Source organism: Glandiceps talaboti, chromosome 11 (assembly GCF_964340395.1).
Source record: "Glandiceps talaboti chromosome 11, keGlaTala1.1, whole genome shotgun sequence".
In the NCBI taxonomy this organism is placed as follows: domain Eukaryota; kingdom Metazoa; phylum Hemichordata; class Enteropneusta; family Spengelidae; genus Glandiceps; species Glandiceps talaboti.
The window spans coordinates 21,067,469-21,088,110 of NC_135559.1; the positions used below are offsets into that span (position 1 = coordinate 21,067,469).

Here is a 20,642-nt window from a genome sequence, read left to right on the forward strand (position 1 = left end):
TAGACTGTCGACAGTCGTTCGTGTCTGAAGTCGTCGCCTCGCTCCGATCCGGAGCAAGACTATAGTATAACCGTGTACTGATTGACGGAACAGCGAGTTCAGTATCAGTACCGAGTACGCATTGGTATTCAGTGAGCCATCCGACGACTTTGGTTTTAGATGAAACGTAGCAAAAAAGGCACGAACAACTGTCGACAGTCCATGTGCAAACAGATACATGTATGAAGTGACAAATTGATGTATTACTATTAAGTTCGTCTTCCATTTCTATAATTTCCAAGCATATGGTGTCTAAACAAAGATAGCACTGTCCTTATTGTACAGACTCTCATATACGTTCATGTTCACTTACGTTACTTGCTTGCTTGCTTTCACTTACTAGAGTATGTATGTGATTAGACTTAGAGCTTGCGAGATAGTTCTGATGGCAGTGGTTGCTAATCTTGTCTTGTCTTGTGACGCTATACAGTCAGAAAGGTTGTCAATTTTGATCTCACCATACAGTATGTCCTCTAACAAAGCTTTGCGATAGTGTACTCTTCTTCAGCATGCAGTAAGGTGAGAAGTTACATGTGTTGGAGGGATGCCATGCTTCTTGTTGTGTAACACCAACATTTGACCCAAGTGTTAACTTGTTGACCTCGATCACGTGACACATTGTGACCCGAGAATAATCTATCGAATAATAGAGCGTGGGTGTTAGTTTGACCTAGCTAGTTAGTACGTTCGGTTTTTCACGATGTTTTGAGCTGAAGTTGTGTGTGTGCTCAGACCACTACTAGATCTGAGGTGTGTGGCTGTGAAACCATGTGTCATGAGTGAAACACCAAGGCAAGTCATTTCTCTTGTATGCATAGTAGAAAAATTAAGGTATATGGATCATTATCAAAGAGCTAGAACCCTTTCCTTACAGAAAGTTGTGGACGTTTAAAGTCTGCACCCTGACCGAACCAACTATTTCAGCGAAGATGTAACAAAGATTATAATAAAATTAACCAGGATATTAGTACTTTCAGCCAATTATAGATGTTAATGTAATTGTTTACGTAGTTTTTAATTAGGGTGTGTAATTTGCATAAATTATCATCCTTAAATTAGGCAATATCTGTAAAGTGCAAGCTTTAAAGTCCAGATAATTTAGTATATATGTATTGATGGTACATCATGTATGATAGCTGTAGTTCAGAATTTTACATTCCAACGATGTGTGTAGGCCCAAAAATCTATGTTTTTTCTCTTACGGGAGGCATTCAGTTCCAGACTCACCATCACTATAACTATGTAAAAAAATATTGTCATTGTCATTTTCATTCTGTCTCATCTTAAATCTCTTCAGCCGCTTCATATTCTTCTTCAGCTACTTCAAACTCAACTTCACTTTCACTCTTTGCATAATTATTTCCTCAACTAACAAGTCATTCGCCTCAACTAATTCCTCACTACTTTACAAATTTAGACATTGAACATTCGTAATTCTGTAAATTTACTGCATTACATGCAAAGGAACAAACATTAAATATGTGTGCCCTAATATGGCTGCTTGACAGATGTTCGAGCACTGGTAGTATATCTGTCTCTCTCATTATTACATCAGATGAACGTTAACACTGGTAGTCTGTCTCCCATTGTCACTAGAAAGTAGTAATACGTCTTTATTAAAGGTTAAGTTTGATTTGTCAGCTTGCTGTCCCCCGAAACCATTGTCGTTGTAGGGACAGTTGGACATCAAGTGCCGTTTCTCCTGCTGCCGAAGATGTAAACAGGCAGTGCAAATGTGTTTCTCGATCCTCCAATCCCGTTTACCACGTGGTCTTTCGTATGAGTACACTTGTGTGATTAGAATGCAGAAAACTGTATGTATGGCAGAATCGAATAAAATGTCCGATTATTTCTAAACTCAGTCCTCCTTAAAAACTGGATTATACATGCAGCCATGACAATTCAAAACATTTTAAAGAGTTGACTTAAAAATGTAAATAATAACCATACTATTTGTACGAATTAAGTACAAACAATACTGAGTCTGGTTTTAAAAACATTCTAGGTAAGATCACATAAAATGAAAATAACTTTAAAATGTATATATTTCTACGTGGAATAACATTTGCATCCAACGCAATATGTCACAATATGCTGTTTAGTAGAAAGAAAAAAGATTGTATAGTTTCGCCACTAGGGGCGCTGATTTCCAAAGCAGTTTTCTGATCTGACATGATACGTTGAAAACATCATTTTGTTTTGGGTACAAATTGAATTTTTTTACAGCTATTTCATTCACTGTTTGTACTGCCAAGGCCATGCATTTGTGTAACGATAAAATGTTTACAGCTACACTAGTTGTAACCGTAGACTATGGAAAGCTTACTCTCTATGTCAATTTTTGAAGAAGTAAATTTGCTTACGGAGTGTATACTTCCATAGGATGATATCAATAATAGTTGCTATGGGCAATTACTTGTATCACCATAACTGTAGTACATACACCCTTCCATTGTCAGTATTCCACTTTGAAAGTAAGTCATGTGAGGACACAATAACATCATCATGTTTATATCAATGCTCCGATAGCATTACACTTTCACTGTTGGTGATAAGAACAGAATGTTATGCTTCATAAAGGGCATTTGACTATACGTTGGAGAGAGAGATCATAGAAAACAAAGCCCTAACTACCTATAGCGACTGGACTATTGTGGTACACTCTTATAATATAAATATTTTGTATATGTACAACAGAAACTATATAAGCACATTACGATTTCATGATCAGACATATTTGAAAGAGTCACATTCAACCAAGTAACATCTGGTAAGTGGATACAATCTATAAAATTGTGTTTGGTTATTTGAGTTTTGAGCTTACTATATTTTGTAGAATATATCTGTGTGTGTGTGTGTGTGTCTGTTTGTCTGTCTGTCTCTGTCTGTCTCTCCATCTCCCCCTCTCTGTCTGTCTGTCTGTCTCTCTGTCCCTCTCTCTCTCTCTCTCTCTCTCTCTCTCTCTCTCTCTCTCTCGCCTTATCTCTCTCTGAGGAGACTTTTTTGAAAATTCAAACCTCAGAAGCAGTCGTTTATTTTGTACTTTGCACTTCACATACCTACCATACATTTAATTATGAGGCAGTCAATGACCAAGCGAACGTGTTTGTCTGCCAAAATATCTGTATAACTTAAAGTGTAGGTAATATATCCATATATCCATACAGTTGTATAATAATATATTGTACAATTTGGGTATTGTAGACAATTTTCAAGTAATCAATGGCTTCCGATAATGTGTATCGTTTGAAATTTTATGCCACTAAAATTTGCCGACCGTGGGAGGGGGACACGCCCTCCCCACTAGCTGTCATGGGGGATGCCGTTTCTGCCCAGAATTAAACTTTGCTGGCTATGTTTTTCCAAGTACATGTTACAGCCCAATGACATACCTTTTTCATAAAACCCACATCTATTTGTAAAGAAATCTCTCGGCATGTTATGTATGGACGCTGGTGTTGATTTCCACTATTAGTTTACAGTGTGTCATGTAGTGTACCATTCTGTACATCTCTGAAGTGGAGGGGTTGGGGTAATGTATAATTACATATTAAAACATGTGCAGCTGGGTGGGGGGGGGCTACGAAAATTCTTGGGTTTATTTCGGGGGGGGGGCATGAAATTTTTTTTAGAGCGCGAAGGGGGGGGGGGGCTGCGAAATCTTATTTTGACCAAAATTAGTTCTCTCCAGCCTCCCCCCCCCCTCCGTAATTTCTGTAGGAGACTAATATTACTCCCGTGAAGCCCTCATATGCTATGTTTGTCGGGCTTTGGTGAGTCCAGGATATATAGCTTATAGACTGACTGGGAAAGGCTTGGCAGTTCCACAACAACGTGATATTGAGCGTGCAACACATCGCTGTCATGTAATCCCAAACCTGAATGGATTTCTGTAAATGTGTGATTGTGTTTAGGTTTGTACATGTGTGCATATTAAACAAGAAAATCGTTGGGAGCAATTCAAGTTCCATCACAAAAACATTTAAAATAAAAAATATCATGTCGTTGTCTTTAAATCTAAATACGTCATTAACAGTGTTTTTTTTTACCAGTGCTCAGTTCAAACCTGATGACATTTTCCATGAAATTTTGGCGTTTTTAAAACGAAAATATAAAACGTATCTGGAACAAAAAAAGGAAGGCGTCCGGCACACACAGACAAGCGGTGACATGAACGGTTACGGAATCCCGTCACAATGAAACTCGGAAGTAGGACAGTGTTCACAATAGTTTCTATACAAAAACAACTTTAGTGTAACGATGATTTAAATATTATACTACAATGCTGTTGTCATATATTTGGAGTAAAGGAGTAAAGTTGTGATCTACGTGACATATACGTGAATCCGCTGAACGTTCGTACGATTACTATGAGTCTTCGGTGTAGGACTACGTAATCCACAAAATTACACGCCTGTTGAAAAAGACCAATTTGAAAGGAAATTGCTGAACCATCAAGATTGTTTGTTACTTTGAATCTCCAGACAGACGACCACATTTTTGGTATGTAATACAACACACTACATTAGTACTAATATAAGTAAATCTGTTAGCAATAGCGCTAGCAATACTGTTCTTAGGGCCAATATATAATCAGACTTCTTTTAGTGTTTTGAGGTATGAATTAAGGATAAAGAGATTGCATGTAAATGAACCAGAAGTAACTTCCAATCCATGTTGTATGGTACATATTGAATCGGGCATTCATTCACCTGACAAAAAGAATTAACAAGCTTACCAGATTAAGGCTCCGATGATCCTGTTGATACATGCGTTTCTGATTGAATTCTTAATCTATAGTGTTGAACTATTTCTTTCCCCAATATGGAAAACATAGAGAAACAACACAGTTACGTAATGGTGTATTGTTTTATCTTAATTTTCTACGTAATGGCGTTGAATATTGTGTTTACATACAAGTTGTGACACAAATCCCATGAAATCCAAAACTGAATAGACAGGCAGAAAACATACATACATACATACATACATACATACATACATACATACATAAATACTCACACATACATACATACACACATACATACATACATACATACATACATACACACACACATACATACATACATACATACATACATACATACATACATACATACATACATACATACATACATACGAAGGTTGCACAGCCTGCTTATGAACGACAAATAAGGGCGTAGCCCGCAGAGGGCTGTAAGCTGTTTGTACCATCTAGTAAGAAGGCTTATAACACATTATAAATTTTTACTTCTAGACACTAATTACACTAATCCAAAAGTACATAACGTAAGTAATACCTTCCATAACACCGGTACACGATAACGTAGATGATGTAGAGTTGAGGGCATGGAGAAATGAACTTGATATATTTCTTACAAAACTAAGGGAGCCTTCAGTAATTACGAGGGTGGGCCGAGGGGGGGGGGTTAGGGTATGTCTGAGCTGTCAAATGTGATCCTCCCCTACCCTACTCCTTTTTCTAAAATCTGACCCTCCCCTAATCCCAAGTTCTAAAATCGTCGATTCAACTTGTAGCCCCTATTTTCCCATTTTACTAGCTACTTTGGGATTACTACATTCATTGTTTGTCTTCCTTTTAAAAGCATAAAATGTCTTCGTGTCTAAAACAGTTTTAAATTCCTCATTATCTTTACAATTGGTCAAGAATTTAATTTACAATAAATTATTGTTCAAGTAGATTGGTTTAATAATTTAAAGTATTTGAGTTTGAATGTAGAAGATATCCACTAAGATCCTCGTCTACAATTCAATTCATCACATTTAATACCAAATCTTTCTCATCCTCATTTCGATAATTTGTTTTATTCTGTGTAACGACGGGAAAGTCAAGTGACAACAGAAATTCTACTATATATAGTAGCTGCAGTCAATATCTTATCATGGTGACTACCAGTGCTCACGTCTTTATATTCTGTATATTTCTTATTCTTTCCTCCCAGACATACTTCAACAATTTTCATCATTATCCTACTTGAAATTGTCTTTCTCAATAGAATCAGCCTGTTCTTTAGTAAATCAAAGATCACTTTTGACATCTGCTAGCTCTTCTTGTAATTTGTCATTGTCATGTCAAGCACTGCCATAGCTAATTATTGTGTTCGCTTTTCAAAATACTGACTTCATCTAATTAGAACAGAATCTTGGTCTCTCCGTCCAAAGTCTGTACAACTATCTTGGCAAACATTTCGTTGTTTTTATCGACGACGTCGGTAATCCTTGTTATCATATCTATGACAACTTAGCGAAGCGTACAGTCGTGGTTATTGTTCTCCATATTTGTTTACATCACCATGGAAACAGACCACACGTCATGTATGTATGTATGTATGTATGTATGTATGTATGTATGTATGTATGTATGTATGTGTGTGTGTGTGTATGTGTGTGTGTATGTATGTATGTATGTATGTATGTATGTATGTATGTATGTATGTCTGTCTGTCTGTCTGTCTGTCTGTCTGTCTGTCTGTCTGTCTGTCTGTCTGTCTGTATGTATGTATGTATGTATGTATGTATGTATGTATGTATGTATGTATGTGCGTTCTTGCGTGGGTGCGTGCGTGTGTGCGTCTGTACGTACATACCCGTGTACCTACTTACCTAACTACCTACCGGCATCCTACCTACTTACCTACCTACCTACATGTACATATTTATGTAAAGGCATGTGAATGTTCACGATATCCTGTTTATTTGACCTATATAAAAAAAAAACATTTTAAATCAGACATTGAATCTCCTTTTTAAATAATGAAAATTTGAATTTACCTCTTACCTTACAGTTGAAACAAAGTGATATTATACCAGTGATTATGGCAAAGTGGATCTTGGGAGTTTTGATTGGAGCATCTCTGTCTTATTTCCTGTATTGTCCGTTACCAAATGGTATTGCACAACCAATGAGGTTGACAATGTATCATGCATTTGATCAAATAATGTCAGTTTACGTAAGTGTTATACCAAATAATTATGTCCCTGTGGTTATTTCTCTATTCAAAACTAGAATATAATTATGGAAGACCAAAACGTCATGGCAATACATTTGTATTGGTCGCCCACCAAATGACACCCGGTGAATAGTTTTATCACACATATAATTACTCGCAAGCATAGTAAAGTTATGAAACTCTGTTTTCAGACGTTTACTACTTAGTGTCTTAAAGACAATTTTTTTGTAATTCTCAGATTTGTCCAAAGACATTTTTATAACTTTAGCCTGAAGCTGGACCAACAATATTTACACTCAAGTATATCTATGGTACTCTCACGGGAAAATGGATTCCCCAAACTCCATAAACGCACTTGATTTCAAACATTTTACACAAGTATAATATATTAACATGTAGAAATTCAACTCCTATAGGTGACTGGTGCAACTTTTCTTGGCTTGACCGATGAGTTTAGTGCATATGATTCAATGTGGGCAGTTCAGAGTTGGGTACTCAGATGTGGTTTGGACGAGGAACGTACAATAAAACACTCAGACACTACTTTTGATGGGGTTGGTGTACGTTTGTATGAGCCTGTTGAGAAGTCTGCTAAGCCAGTTCCTGGCATAGTGTACATACATGGAGGAGGTTGGGTAGCTGGTAATACAGGTAAACTCATTTAGGTGATCGCCCAGTGCAAATTTCCCTTGCTGCAATGTCTTCTCCACGCAATCACGATATGGAACACATAATCATTATGGTTTTCTCTCTCCATGTAATGATATCTCCACGTGGAGACAAATCTTCGTAGCGAGAAGAAAACAAATCGCAAAAATATTGTGCAATTATGTAATGGTCGGTTATGCCATTTTTCAATTGAAACTAAACTAAATTTTTCACAGCAAAATTTCTTTAAAAAAATATGTCTATAAAATGTCTGTAGAAATCACTCCCTGTACATTTAATTGATATTGTTTACACGTTCAATTATATTCAGTTGTTTGAAACTGACCAATAAAAAACAGACTCAGTTTATCTTGTTTTATCTTGTTTTGGTCAAGTTAAAATGCCTTGCATTTGTAAAGTTGTGTTATTAATCAAAACTAAAGAAACAAAACAACAATACTTGTTTTACAACCACAAGTCTTAGCCAATTGCCAAAGTGCATGTACAATGTCAGTCATGAAGTAAAGTATATATGACACCAATAATATTGTCAAAGTACATGTATAAAGCCAGTCATGAAGTAAAGTATATATGGCACCAATAATATTGTCAAAGTGCATGTATAAAGTCAGTCATGAAGTAAAGTATATATGGCACCAATAATATTGTCAAAGTGCAGGTACAAAGTCAGTCATGAAGTAAAGTATATATGACACTAATAATATCGTCAAAGTGCATGTATAAAGTCAGTCATGAAGTAAAGTATATATGACACCAATAATATTGTCAAAGTACATGTATAAAGTCAGTCATGAAGTAAAGTATATATGACACTAATAATATTGTCAAAGTGCAGGTACAAAGTCAGTCATGAAGTAAAGTATATATGGCACCAATAATATTGTCAAAGTGCAGGTATAAAGTCAGTCATGAAGTAAAGTATATATGACACCAATAATATTGTCAAAGTGCAGGTACAAAGTCAGTCATGAAGTAAAGTATATATGGCACCAATAATATTGTCAAAGTGCAGGTACAAAGTCAGTTATGAAGTAAAGTATATATGGCACCAATAATATTGTCAAAGTGCATGTATAAAGTCTTTCATGAAGTAAAGTATATATGACACTAATAATATTGTCAAAGTGCATGTACAAAGTCAGTCATGAAGTAAAGTATATATGACACCAATAATATTGTCAAAGTGCATGTACAAAGTCAGTCATGAAGTAAAGTATATATGGCACCAATAATATTGTCAAAGTGCATGTATAAAGTCAGTCATGAAGTAAAGTATATATGGCACCAACAATATTGTCAAAGTGCATGTATAAAGTCAGTCATGAAGTAAAGTATATATGACACCAATAATATTGTCAAGGTGCATGTACAAAGTCAGTCATGAAGTAAAGTATATATGGCACCAATAATATTGTCAAAGTGCATGTACAAAGTCAGTCATGAAGTAAAGTATATATGGCACCAATAAAATTGTCAAAGTGCATGTACAAAGTCAGTCATGAAGTAAAGTATATATGACACCAATAATATTGTCAAAGTGCATGTACAAAGTCAGTCATGAAGTAAAGTATATATGGCACCAATAATATTGTCAAAGTGCAGGTACAAAGTCAGTCATGAAGTAAAGTATATATGACACTAATAATATTGTCAAAGTGCAGGTACAAAGTCAGTCATGAAGTAAAGTATATATGACACCAATAATATTGTCAAAGTGCATGTATAAAGTCAGTCATGAAGTAAAGTATATATGGCACCAACAATATTGTCAAAGTGCATGTATAAAGTCAGTCATGAAGTAAAGTATATATGACACCAATAATATTGTCAAGGTGCATGTATAAAGTCAGTCATGAAGTAAAGTATATATGACACCAATAATATTGTCAAAGTGCATGTACAAAGTCAGTCATGAAGTAAAGTATATATGGCACCAATAAAATTGTCAAAGTGCATGTACAAAGTCAGTCATGAAGTAAAGTATATATGACACCAATAATATTGTCAAAGTGCATGTACAAAGTCAGTCATGAAGTAAAGTATATATGGCACCAATAATATTGTCAAAGTGCAGGTACAAAGTCAGTCATGAAGTAAAGTATATATGACACTAATAATATTGTCAAAGTGCAGGTACAAAGTCAGTCATGAAGTAAAGTATATATGACACCAATAATATTGTCAAAGTGCATGTACAAAGTCAGTCATGAAGTAAAGTATATATGACACCAATAATATTGTCAAAGTGCATGTATAAAGTCAGTCATGAAGTAAAGTATATATGGCACCAATAATATCGTCAAAGTGCATGTACAATTATGGGAAGCCGTTCAGGCCAAAAGTATTTTTTTATTTTTGCTATAGTATTTTATATTTTTCGTACTTACAAACTAATTTTAACAGTTTATGTACTTTTATTCCATGGTCACATTATTTTAATTGAAATAAGTTTGCATTTATTTGAGAATATTGTTTTATTTTTCGTCAAACCAGAATTTTTAAAGGATTATATATAATTGAAAGTCAAAATATATTTTTTGTTAAAGTTATTTTATTTTATTTTTTTTTAATTTAAAAAAAAAATTTCAACTTTTTTTTTTCTCAACTTTTTTTTTTTTTTGGACGAGTCTGCTGACAGGCGCCGGCCACGAGCACGTCGTGCTCGTGACAGGCGTGTCCTTCGTCCTCCATTACGATGTGTTTCGGCGCCAAATACACGTTCTTATTACCTTCGAAATTGATCGCTCAAACATTATATCAGATCTGAAAACCGTTAATTTACGTGTGATAGTATCTGTTTTTTTCCAACAACCGCGACTTCAGCCGCGTACACACATATGTACACCGCATGTGATGATGACTGTATGTATGATGTATTACATGATGTAGTACGTAGGATACGATCCATGTGCAACGGGTAAAGGTAGTTAATCTAAAACAACTAAAGTTTGTTGCATCAATAACAATTACATTCATTATTGTGAAACTGACCAGAATTGAAATAAGATGGTACACTATACTGTGAGCGTGAGCAAAATAGCTTTAGGAACAAAAACATGAGGAAAAGTGAACGCGTATTTCCAATGGGTCAGTCAGGTACTACTTCTAGTACAAGCGCACATCTTGACGTCGACCTGCTGTATTACATATCAACCTAAACCAGCTTTTCTATATCGCCTTGTGACGTTGTAATCATTGTTGTTGTTGTTGTTGTTGTTGTTGTTGTTGTAAAGATTCAGTTTACTTCATCGTTCATTGTAGTATACATTCTCTTGGTGTTCAGAGTACACATGTATCATAAAAAGTTGAGAACAACACGTCTACGTATGTACAGCAGGTCGACGTCAACATGTGCGCTCGTACTAGAAGTACCTGACTGACCGTTTGGAAATACCTTTACCCGTTTCACATGGATCGTACGCGGCTAAAGTCGCGGTTCTTGGAAAAAACAGATACTATCACGCGTAAATTAACAGTTTTGTGATCTGATATAATGTTTGAGCGATCAATTTCGATTTTCGAAGGTAATATTAAGAACGTGTATTTGGCGCCGAAACACATCGTAATGGAGGACGAAGGACACGCCTGTCACGAGCACGACGTGCTCGCGACCGGTGCCTGTCATCAGACTCGGCCAGCCACAAAAAAAAAGTTGAGAAAAAAAATTTAAGTTGAAATTTTTTTTTTAAATCAAAAAATAAAATAAAATAACTTTAACAAAAAATATATTTTGACTTTCAATTATATATAATCCTTTAAAAAATTCTGGTTTGACGAAAAATAAAACAATATTCTCAAATAAATGCAAACTTATTTCAATTAAAATAATGTAACCATGGAATAAAAGTACGTAAACGGTTAAAATTAGTTTGTAAGTACGAAAAATATAAAATACTATAGCTAAAATAAAAAAATATTTTTGGCCTGAACGGCTTCCCATATACAATGTTAGTCTGAAATAAAATATATATGGTCGCGGCCATCAATATGGGAAGCCGTTCAGGCCAAAAGTATTTTTTTATTTTTGCTATAGTATTTTATATGTTTCGTACTTACAAACTAATTTTAACAGTTTATGTACTTTTATTCCATGTTCACATTATTTTAATTGAAATAAGTTTGCATTTATTTGAGAATATTGTTTTATTTTTCGTCAAACCAGAATTATTTTAAGCATTATATATAATTGAAAGTCACAATTTTTTTTTTGTTAAAGTTTTTTATTTTATTTTTTAATTTAAAAAAAAAAAATTCAACTTTTTTTTTTGACCAGCGCCTGTCACGAGTACGTCGTGCCCGTGACAGGCATGTCCTTCGACATCCATTACGACGTGTTTCGGCGTCAAATACACCTTCTCATTACCTTCGAAATTGGTCTCTCAAACATTATATTAGATCTCAAAACTGTTAATTTACGTGTGATAGTATCTGTTTTTTCCAACAACCGCGACTTCAGTCGCGTACACACATGTGTACACCGTCACGTTAAGGTTACGACCGCATGTATGATTATTACATGATGCAGTACGTAGGACACGATCCATGTGCAAAGGGTAAAGGGTAAACAACTAAATTACATTCATTATTGTGAAACTGACCAGAATTGAAATAAGATGGTACACTATAATGTGAGCGTGAGCAAAACAGCTTTAGGAACAAAAACGCGAGGAAAACGAACGCGTATTTCCAATGGGTCAGTCAGGTACTACTTCTTGTGCGAGTGCACATGTTGACGTCGACCTGCTGTATTACATATCAACCTAAATCAGCTTTTATCGCCTTATCATCATCATATGGAAAGCCGGTTGGGACCATCGTCGTCAACACTACATTGCATAGAAAAAGCCTATCAAAGTCGTCGTCGTCATCGGCTGTTGTCGACGATAAAACTAGCTACACACGCCAATGTGGACCTTCGTCGTCGTCGTCATCACCATCACCATGCATGCAAAAGTTTTCGTCATCGTTGGCCAAGTATGCGACATCATCGTTGATGCCTTTTAACAAGTCGTCATCGTCAATGGCCTAATATACCAAAAATAGCCTAACTGCGACACCATCGATGTTGAAAAACGCACATGCGCAGAAGATGCCTTTTAACAAGTCGTCATCGTCGATGGCCTAATATACTAAAAATAGCCTAACTGCGACACCATCGATGTTGAAAAACGCACATGCGCAGAAGATGCCTTTTAACAAGTCGTCATCGTCGATGGCCTAATATACTAAAAATAGCCTAACTGCGACACCATCGATGTCGAAAAACGCACATGCGTAGAAGATGCCTTTTAAAAAAGTTGTTGTCTTTTGCAACTTTGCAACATCGTCGTTGGCCGAGGGCGACGATGACAACAAGAAGTGCATGCACCAATGGCACTCGGACAAAACAGCGTCAACAGCTAGCGCTGAGGACGTAAATGCAACACTTTTATCTTGTTTATTTCCGGCTGTTTATACTCATAGCTTGTATTTTCAAAGAATCTAATCACAGGGTGGGTTGTATTCATGACTGACATTTCTAACCCCATGCCTGGAACTCGGCAGTGTTCAGTATTTATCATGTCAAGTTGTCATAATGTGTAGGGAAATAAATTTAGCATGTAAATTTGAGACGTAGTCATTTTAATCATTATGATATTTTGATGATCCCTTGGGTGTAGTTTTCACAAACAGGGCTACAAATAAAACGTAATATCAGACACACATACATAGTCACACATTTAAAACTGTCGGGTGAAATTAGAGAGCAAGAAAAAATCGTTTATTTACTACACGTTTATTTACACTTAAGGCGTTACGTTTTTTATGGGTTTGTTTTTCATGGTAAGTGACGCCGAGTACTGTTGGATAACGTTCTGAATTCCGTCACTAAATGACCAATTCCAGACACTGGTGAAATTTACACAAATTGTCATAATAGTGTTGTCAAGACCACAATTATCACAATGTATATAGTTCCCTTGATAGGGGAGGGGCAACACAATTGATTGTAAAAAAAATATGGTCCATGGCAACAATAGTTCATGGTGCAAATTGGATACTCTGGCAAAAATAAAAAGAGAGCATGCAAATCCACGCAAGTCAAATTAAAATTAATTACAATCACATGATTTCAACCTATCAATGAAGGATATGTGATTTGCCGAACGCATGTTCGTACCCATTTGGGAGACTTCGAAACACGTCGTAATGGATGTCAAAGGTCACGCCTCGTACTCGTGACAGGCGCCGGGTACAAGCACGACATGCTCTGCACCGGCGCCTGTCAGCAGACTCGGCCAAAAAAAAAAGTTGAGAAAAAAAAAAGTTTAATTTTTTTTTAAATTAAAAAAATAAAATAAAATAACTTTAACAAAAAATATATTTTGACTTTCATTTACATATAATCCTTTAAAAAATTCTGGTTTGACGAAAAATAAAACAATATTCTCAAATAAATGCAAACTTATTTCAATTAAAATAATGTAACCATGGAATAAAAGTACATAAACGGTTAAAATTAGTTTGTAAGTACGAAAAATATAAAATACTATAGCTAAAATAAAAAAAATACTTTTGGCCTGAACGGCTTCCCATACATCAAGACGAAAAAGTTAAACATGTATCAAGAAGGTCAATTCAAGGAAAAATACTGAGTTAAATAGTAAGGAACGGTTAGCCGACATCTTCATCGGACTTTAATCAGATTGAGGGCTAACGTACGTACGTACGTACGTACACACACACACACACACACACACACACACACACACACATACCTGCACGCACGCGCGCGCGTGCGCGCGCACACACACACACACATACATACACATACAACACAGCGTGCATCAGGTGTAATATGTACTATTCCTTATAGCTAAATGTCATATTGACATATACCAGGGGAAGGTTATATTTTCATCACCAACCCTATATATACATCCTATATCAAACCTATATATGTATTTTTATACGCAGACATGTTTAAGATCTACATAGAGTAATATATTCTCCTTCCACTTATCTTTAGATATCTACCATTCCGAAACCAAATACATTGCAGCAAGACTTGGTATTGTTGTAGTGTCTGTAGAGTAAGTACTTGGCTTTTATTATCTATTCAGGTACAAGTATATTTTTGTCAAGTTTACACTGTTTTTGAAATTTAGTGATGGCAGTTAAAGTTTGCATAGTAGCATCTCTCAGAACCACTGTGTGTATTTTAGCTGATGATTTGCTGTAATGTTCAGCTAAAATACACACAATGGCTCTGACAAATGCTTCTATGTATGTATGTATGTATGTATGTATGTATGTATGTATGTATGTATGTATGTATGTATGTATGTAAACTATGTATGTATGTATGTATGTATGTATGTATGTATGTACGTATGTATGTATGTAAACTATGTATGTATGTATGTATGTATGTATGTATGTATGTATGTATGTATGTATGTATTTGTCTGCCTGTCTGTCTGTCTGTCTGTCTGTCTGTCCGTGCGTCCTTTCGTCCATCAGACCGCCCGCCCGCCAGTCTGTCTGTCTGTCTGTCTGTCTGTCTGTCTGTCTGTCTGTCTGTCTGTCTGTCTGTCTACCATCCTACCTGCTTGCCATCCATCCAGCCTGCCTGCCTGTTTCTATGTTCACATCGATTCTCATAAAGGGTACGGACCAAGGTTCTACATCCCTGTAATGCACATATTGTAGATTTGTGTTATTAACAAATTTCATCTCTTCCATCCGATAGAATTTGCCAAAGAGTAAAGAGAAATAAAATGTACATATCGATATGTGTGAGTTTAAAGAATAATTAAGAGCAGACATCTGAAGAAAAAATGCCCGATGAATATATAGTCAGGGCAGTAACATCAAACACATTAAATGAATCACATACGTTACGATTTTCAAAGTCAGAGTTATAATTTATTTTTAAAAAGTACTTTTTTATCATTGGATTGATTTACAGGTATCGAATGGCACCACAATATCCATTTCCAATACCTTTGGAAGACTGTGTCAAAGCTACTGTTTGGTTTTTGCAGCATGCTGGGGAGTATGGTGTAAACCCCACAAGAGTTGCTGTGATGGGTGACAGTGCTGGTGGCAATCTTGCAGCAGCTGTACCGCAAATGCTGACTTTCGAAGAAAAGTACAAACTGTTGAATCTACCTGAATTAAAGTTCCAAGGATTGGTCTACCCAGCATTGCAGGCAGTTGACTTTCTAACACCTTCCTATCAACAGCATTATGTTGCTCTTACAGCAGAGTTTATGACACTTTCCTGGTCGATGTATATGAATGGAAGGGTTGATCACATGGAAGCTATGATAGTAAATAACCATACATCCCCACAGTTCAAAAAGTCTCATCAGAAATTATTAGATCATAGTCTCATTCCAAATCAATTCAAAGGGGGTAAATATCAATCTCCGGAGAATCAGAATTTCGGAAATGTTGAAATCTTTTCGAATATTCAAGACACTCTGATGAATCCATACTTCGCACCACTGATGAGGTCAGATTTAAGTGGTTTACCACCAGCTTACATCGTTACTGCTGGGTTTGATGTTCTGAGAGACGACGGTATTATGTACGCCAAGAGGCTTGAAGAAACAAATATATCTGTTACATGGAAACATTACGAAGAAGGTTTCCATGGAATGCTCAATCTCATAGGTTCTTTGGGTTTTGAAGTTGGTCAGAAATGTATGGACGATTTTATCGAATACTCTAGAAGTAGATTGTAGACATGTCTGTGTATAACAAAATGTAATCACAATACAATAATTATGGTTGTCTCCAATACCCAGAGTGGGATATTTTGGTAACGTTTGGTGAAACTGACTGATTTTTCATTCATTCATTATCGAAAATAAACTATCAAGTGGAGTACAGTCTAATTTTTTCAGAGCAAAATTGTAACTTTTCTGAAATTCTATCTTAAAAGCTTAGGCCGGGGTCAGCATTTACGGTAGATGAGGGGCCTTGGGAGAAATTATTTTGGTCAAAAAATATTCGCAAGCCCCCCCCCCCCCCCCTTCGGGCTTTCAAAACATGTCATGACCCCCAAAATGAACCCAAGAATTTTCGAAACCCCCCCCCTTCCGGCTACACATATTTTAATCTGTAGTAACCCCCCCCCCCCGCTCCACTTTAGAGATGTACGTATACATTATGGTATACTACATTAAACTAACAGTGGCAATCAACTTCAGCGTCCATACATACTTACAAATATATGTCAGCTTTGCGAAAAAGGTCTCACATTGGGTCGTAACCTGTACTTGGAGATACTTCGTCAGCAGGGTTTTATCTTTTAATCTTGATTCTGGGCAGAAACAGCAATCCCCTCCCCCCCATTTCTCCCCAGTCCGCCCTACCGTAATTTCTGACCCCACCCTTAGAGGTGGAAAACAGGTGGTGGTGGTGGTGGGGAATGAGCCAGACTAACACAACCTAACCATGCTACATGTATTAAGAAGAATACAAACGTCCAGTGGAAAGCTGGGTTGGGTTGGGGAGACTGTATACGTGTACACATATTGTTGTTAAATAATAAATAAAGAGATTTATATATAGTGTCCAGTATCCATCAATGATGCTCACTGACGCTTTACAATAGAAACTGTTACAGATAAGCTCTCTCAAAAAGGTATGTCTTTAGTCTTAATTTGAAAGTCTCAAGACACGGTGCAGAGCGGACAGTGTTAGGTAGTTGGTTCCACAGAATTGCAGCAGCGTAGCTGAAAGATCAATCTCCATACGTTTTAAGCCTTGTTCAATGATGCATGACAACTAGAGCGGAAAGATCTTGTAGAGTTGTTAACTACAATAAGTTCAGCAAGATATTGAGGGGGTGGACCATTTAATGATTTATAGGTGAGAAATAGAATGTTATACTGAATTCTGAATGTTACTTGAAGGCAATGGAGATGCATCAGGATTGGTGTGATGTGATCACGTTTCCTTGACTGTGTGATAAGTCGGGCGGCTGACGGTTCTGTGCTCTTTGCAAAAGACTGATGATGTGCGCATGAAGTAGTCCGAACAAGGGGGCATTGGCATAGTCTAGTTAACGTTGGTAGTGTATTTAATGTTGATTGTTGATGTATATGTAACCATCGTCATTGCAGGTACCAAGAATATTATTCTGAATTACGTGACACACCGTGTACATTGACATGTGTCGCGGGTTGCATTTGACTGATGTATATGAGGGCGCTCCATCACGGCCTAAGTTTACAGGCTAGTCATTGAAACGTTGTTGAAAACATTTCTCTTGGGGAAAAAGCTGACGTGGCACTTTGTAACCCGTTAGGCGAGTCACTCGGGAAGGAACATAATTTACGGCTTTTGGAGCAAATGGACAGGGGCATGAATAATTTAGGGGTACGAAAGGGAGAAGGGGAGGGGGTGAAAATTCCGATGATCTCAAAGTTGAGCCTTTAAATATTTGGTTTTGAACCGAGTTAGACCTCAGGGGCTATCGTTTAACCATGTTAATGTCAACACTTCTTCATTTTAAACTAACCGGGCGTGCGATGTTTTTGGTGGAAGTGTATTTTGAAAAAAAAACCATCAGTTGACGTGGGACGAGGGGTCAGTTTGGAAAATACCACTTAAAGTAGGGGGAGCAGTTTGGAAAATACCACTTAAAGTGGGGGGGGGGGGTCATTTTGGAAAATACCACTTAAAGTGGGGGGGGGGTCATTTTGGAAAATACCACTTAAAGTGGGGGGGGGGGTCATTTTGGAAAATACCACTTAAAGTGGGGGTGGGGTCATTTTGGAAAATACCACTTAAAGTGGGCGAGGTCAGTTTGGAAAATACCACTTAAAGTGGGGGGGGGGTGTCACCTTTGAAACAAATTAAGTGTCATTTTGTTGATGTGAAACGACTAATGCACAACTTCAATTTGACAGATACCCCCTCCTGACCCGCCCCATCCGTGCACCATGAGAGGGACTCCCTTCAACATCTTCCCAACTAGCCATATTCTTCTAATGCTTCTCCACCAAATTTGATTAAAGATTAAAGGGATAGCCATCCTGGTAATAAGTGTCTCAGAGTGAAGGTTAGAGCGCAATGTGACTTAGATTTCTCCTTGCGAAGCCCTTATCTATCTGTGAAGAAATTTCTTATTATGTATGGACCCTGAAGTCAGTTGTCACACTTACTTTAATATTATAGTGTACGTACATCCCACAATGTACGAGAGAAAGGGGGTGGGGTTTGCCGTATATTACTAGTAAATACAAATCTCAGAGTATTTATAAATCAATACCAATCACGTGACCATTAATTTTCACACATAGGAAAACAAATTGTAATTCTCGTCTCATGTAAACATACTTTAGTTGATAGTGATTTGTAGTTCATGGGTTTCAGTAATTATGTGTTGTTGTTGTTGTTGTTGTTGTTGTTGTTGTTGTTGTTGTTTTGTTGTTTTGTTGTTCTTGTTTGTTTGTTTTCATTCATGTATTTCTTACTAACTAAGCCTGAGCCCCCTGTGGTATAATCAACAGGACCATTTATAACATCGCTAACCTACGGGTGAACCCTATAGACGATTGACAACGGGAATGTCACCCTGTGAATAGAATACTTTCTAAGGATCGCTGAAACATTTATTCGGGTAAGCTTGCTTTAATTTTCAGCAGAACTGCTCGTTTGCAGATGATAGAAGTATCAATGTTGTTGATACATTCATCTTTTTATAGGCTGCCCAGAGTCCGGTTCTGTCGAGATTGTACAAGTTACCATAAAATGCATGACCTCACAGACGCAGACATATGGATCAACCTTCAGTAACGTTGCTAACAAATAACCGAGCTTCACAATGGTAGATTTGACCTTGCGTTGCAAAACACAACTCTGTATAAACATTGAGTATACAAATTTCAGCTGGGTTTTATCGATAACTTTCAGTCTATTTTTGAAAATTTTAACATCCAAGCGAGCTGATCTGACGGCATACGTGACTCAGTTATCAACAACACTTAACATGGGTGACGCCGTACTGTAGTCTGAGTATACCTGCCGAGTTTGAATGCACCTGTGACTTTGCATGCATGAAACAGTATTGCAAATCCGGTCCTGTGTATCAAGCGAAGGCTAGCCAATCCTTCAATGTCACTAAACAAAATTATTAACAAGTAAAATATAAACTATGAAAACATATATTCATATAATATGGCCTCTATTTCGTCACAATCACTCCCCAGTCGTGTAGACTTGTATATTGTTATGTAAATGATACATAAATACGGCTGTGTAGCGTGATTAATGATGATACATATGTACCGTGACACTTAGTACAAAACAGTCCAAGTGACCTCACGACAGTAATTCGTGCGACACCTTATACTAGTACACCTACGGGCATGTCTAATGGATAGTTTAATAAACTAAAAACATGCAAATGTTACCCAACAAAGTATTTAGCACTTTTATCTTCGTAATTACGTAATATATATGTGTGTGTCTTGTATACAATGCTCTCTCTCTCTCTCTCTCTCTCTCTCTCTCTCTCTCTCTCTCTCTCTCTCTCTCTCTCTCTCTCTCTCTCTCTCTCTCTCTCTCTCTCTCTCTCTCTCAAATCAGCAGTGGATATCTACACATTGACGCCATGTCTAAATTGGTTTGGCTAATAGTCATTGGAGCGTTAGTGGCATATATGACATATTGCCCACTCCCTGATGGAATCGCACAACCAATGAGAGTCCGAGTACTATATGTAAATGGCCAGATACTTAACTATTATGTAAGTAACTTATTAATCTACTCCTCACCACTCATTATATTATAAATGAATTAATGGAATGATAAATCAGATTTTAATTCCTACTCTAAAGCATTACAGTACATACATTACACTTGGCAAACATCTTATAAGACCTTCTGATTTATTTGTGGGTTTTCATTTTTTTTAAATTTTACATCATAATTTTCAAGTTTTGCTTATCTCTTTCAAATCTT

General features: G+C 36.6%; 2 protein-coding genes across 3 annotated transcripts in view; both read left to right on the forward strand.

Moving 5' to 3' along the window:
* Positions 1 to 6,948: 6,948 nt before the first annotated feature.
* LOC144442866 (neutral cholesterol ester hydrolase 1-like) lies at positions 6,949 to 16,411 on the forward strand. The gene is made up of 4 exons (XM_078132266.1): positions 6,949 to 7,010; positions 7,427 to 7,661; positions 14,689 to 14,752; positions 15,631 to 16,411. Exons 1-4 carry the CDS (start codon positions 6,963 to 6,965, stop codon positions 16,409 to 16,411), a joined length of 1,128 nt encoding a protein of 375 aa, XP_077988392.1. The 5' UTR covers positions 6,949 to 6,962.
* A 2,812-nt stretch (positions 16,412 to 19,223) lies between these two features.
* LOC144442454 (arylacetamide deacetylase-like) overlaps positions 19,224 to 20,642 on the forward strand; it is a 6,587-nt gene continuing 5,168 nt past the window's right edge. Inside the window, exons 1-2 of one of the 2 annotated variants that reach the window (XM_078131812.1) lie at positions 19,224 to 19,299; positions 20,271 to 20,427. In XM_078131812.1, coding sequence (XP_077987938.1) covers positions 20,293 to 20,427 — 135 coding nt within the window. In that variant the 5' untranslated portion in view covers positions 19,224 to 19,299; positions 20,271 to 20,292. Of the gene's footprint in view, positions 19,300 to 20,267; positions 20,428 to 20,642 lie in introns of both variants that reach the window. The other variant, XM_078131811.1, reaches the window with a different exon arrangement.

Bases quoted from the DNA above. Each gene is read 5' to 3' on its own strand.
- LOC144442866 (XM_078132266.1), top strand. From the start codon at position 6,963: ATGAGGTTGACAATGTATCATGCATTTGATCAAATAATGTCAGTTTAC. The intron at 7,011-7,426 runs GTAAGTGTTATA...CAACTCCTATAG, and splicing joins ATCAAATAATGTCAGTTTAC to GTGACTGGTGCAACTTTTCT. The intron at 14,753-15,630 runs GTAAGTACTTGG...ATTGATTTACAG, and splicing joins ATTGTTGTAGTGTCTGTAGA to GTATCGAATGGCACCACAAT.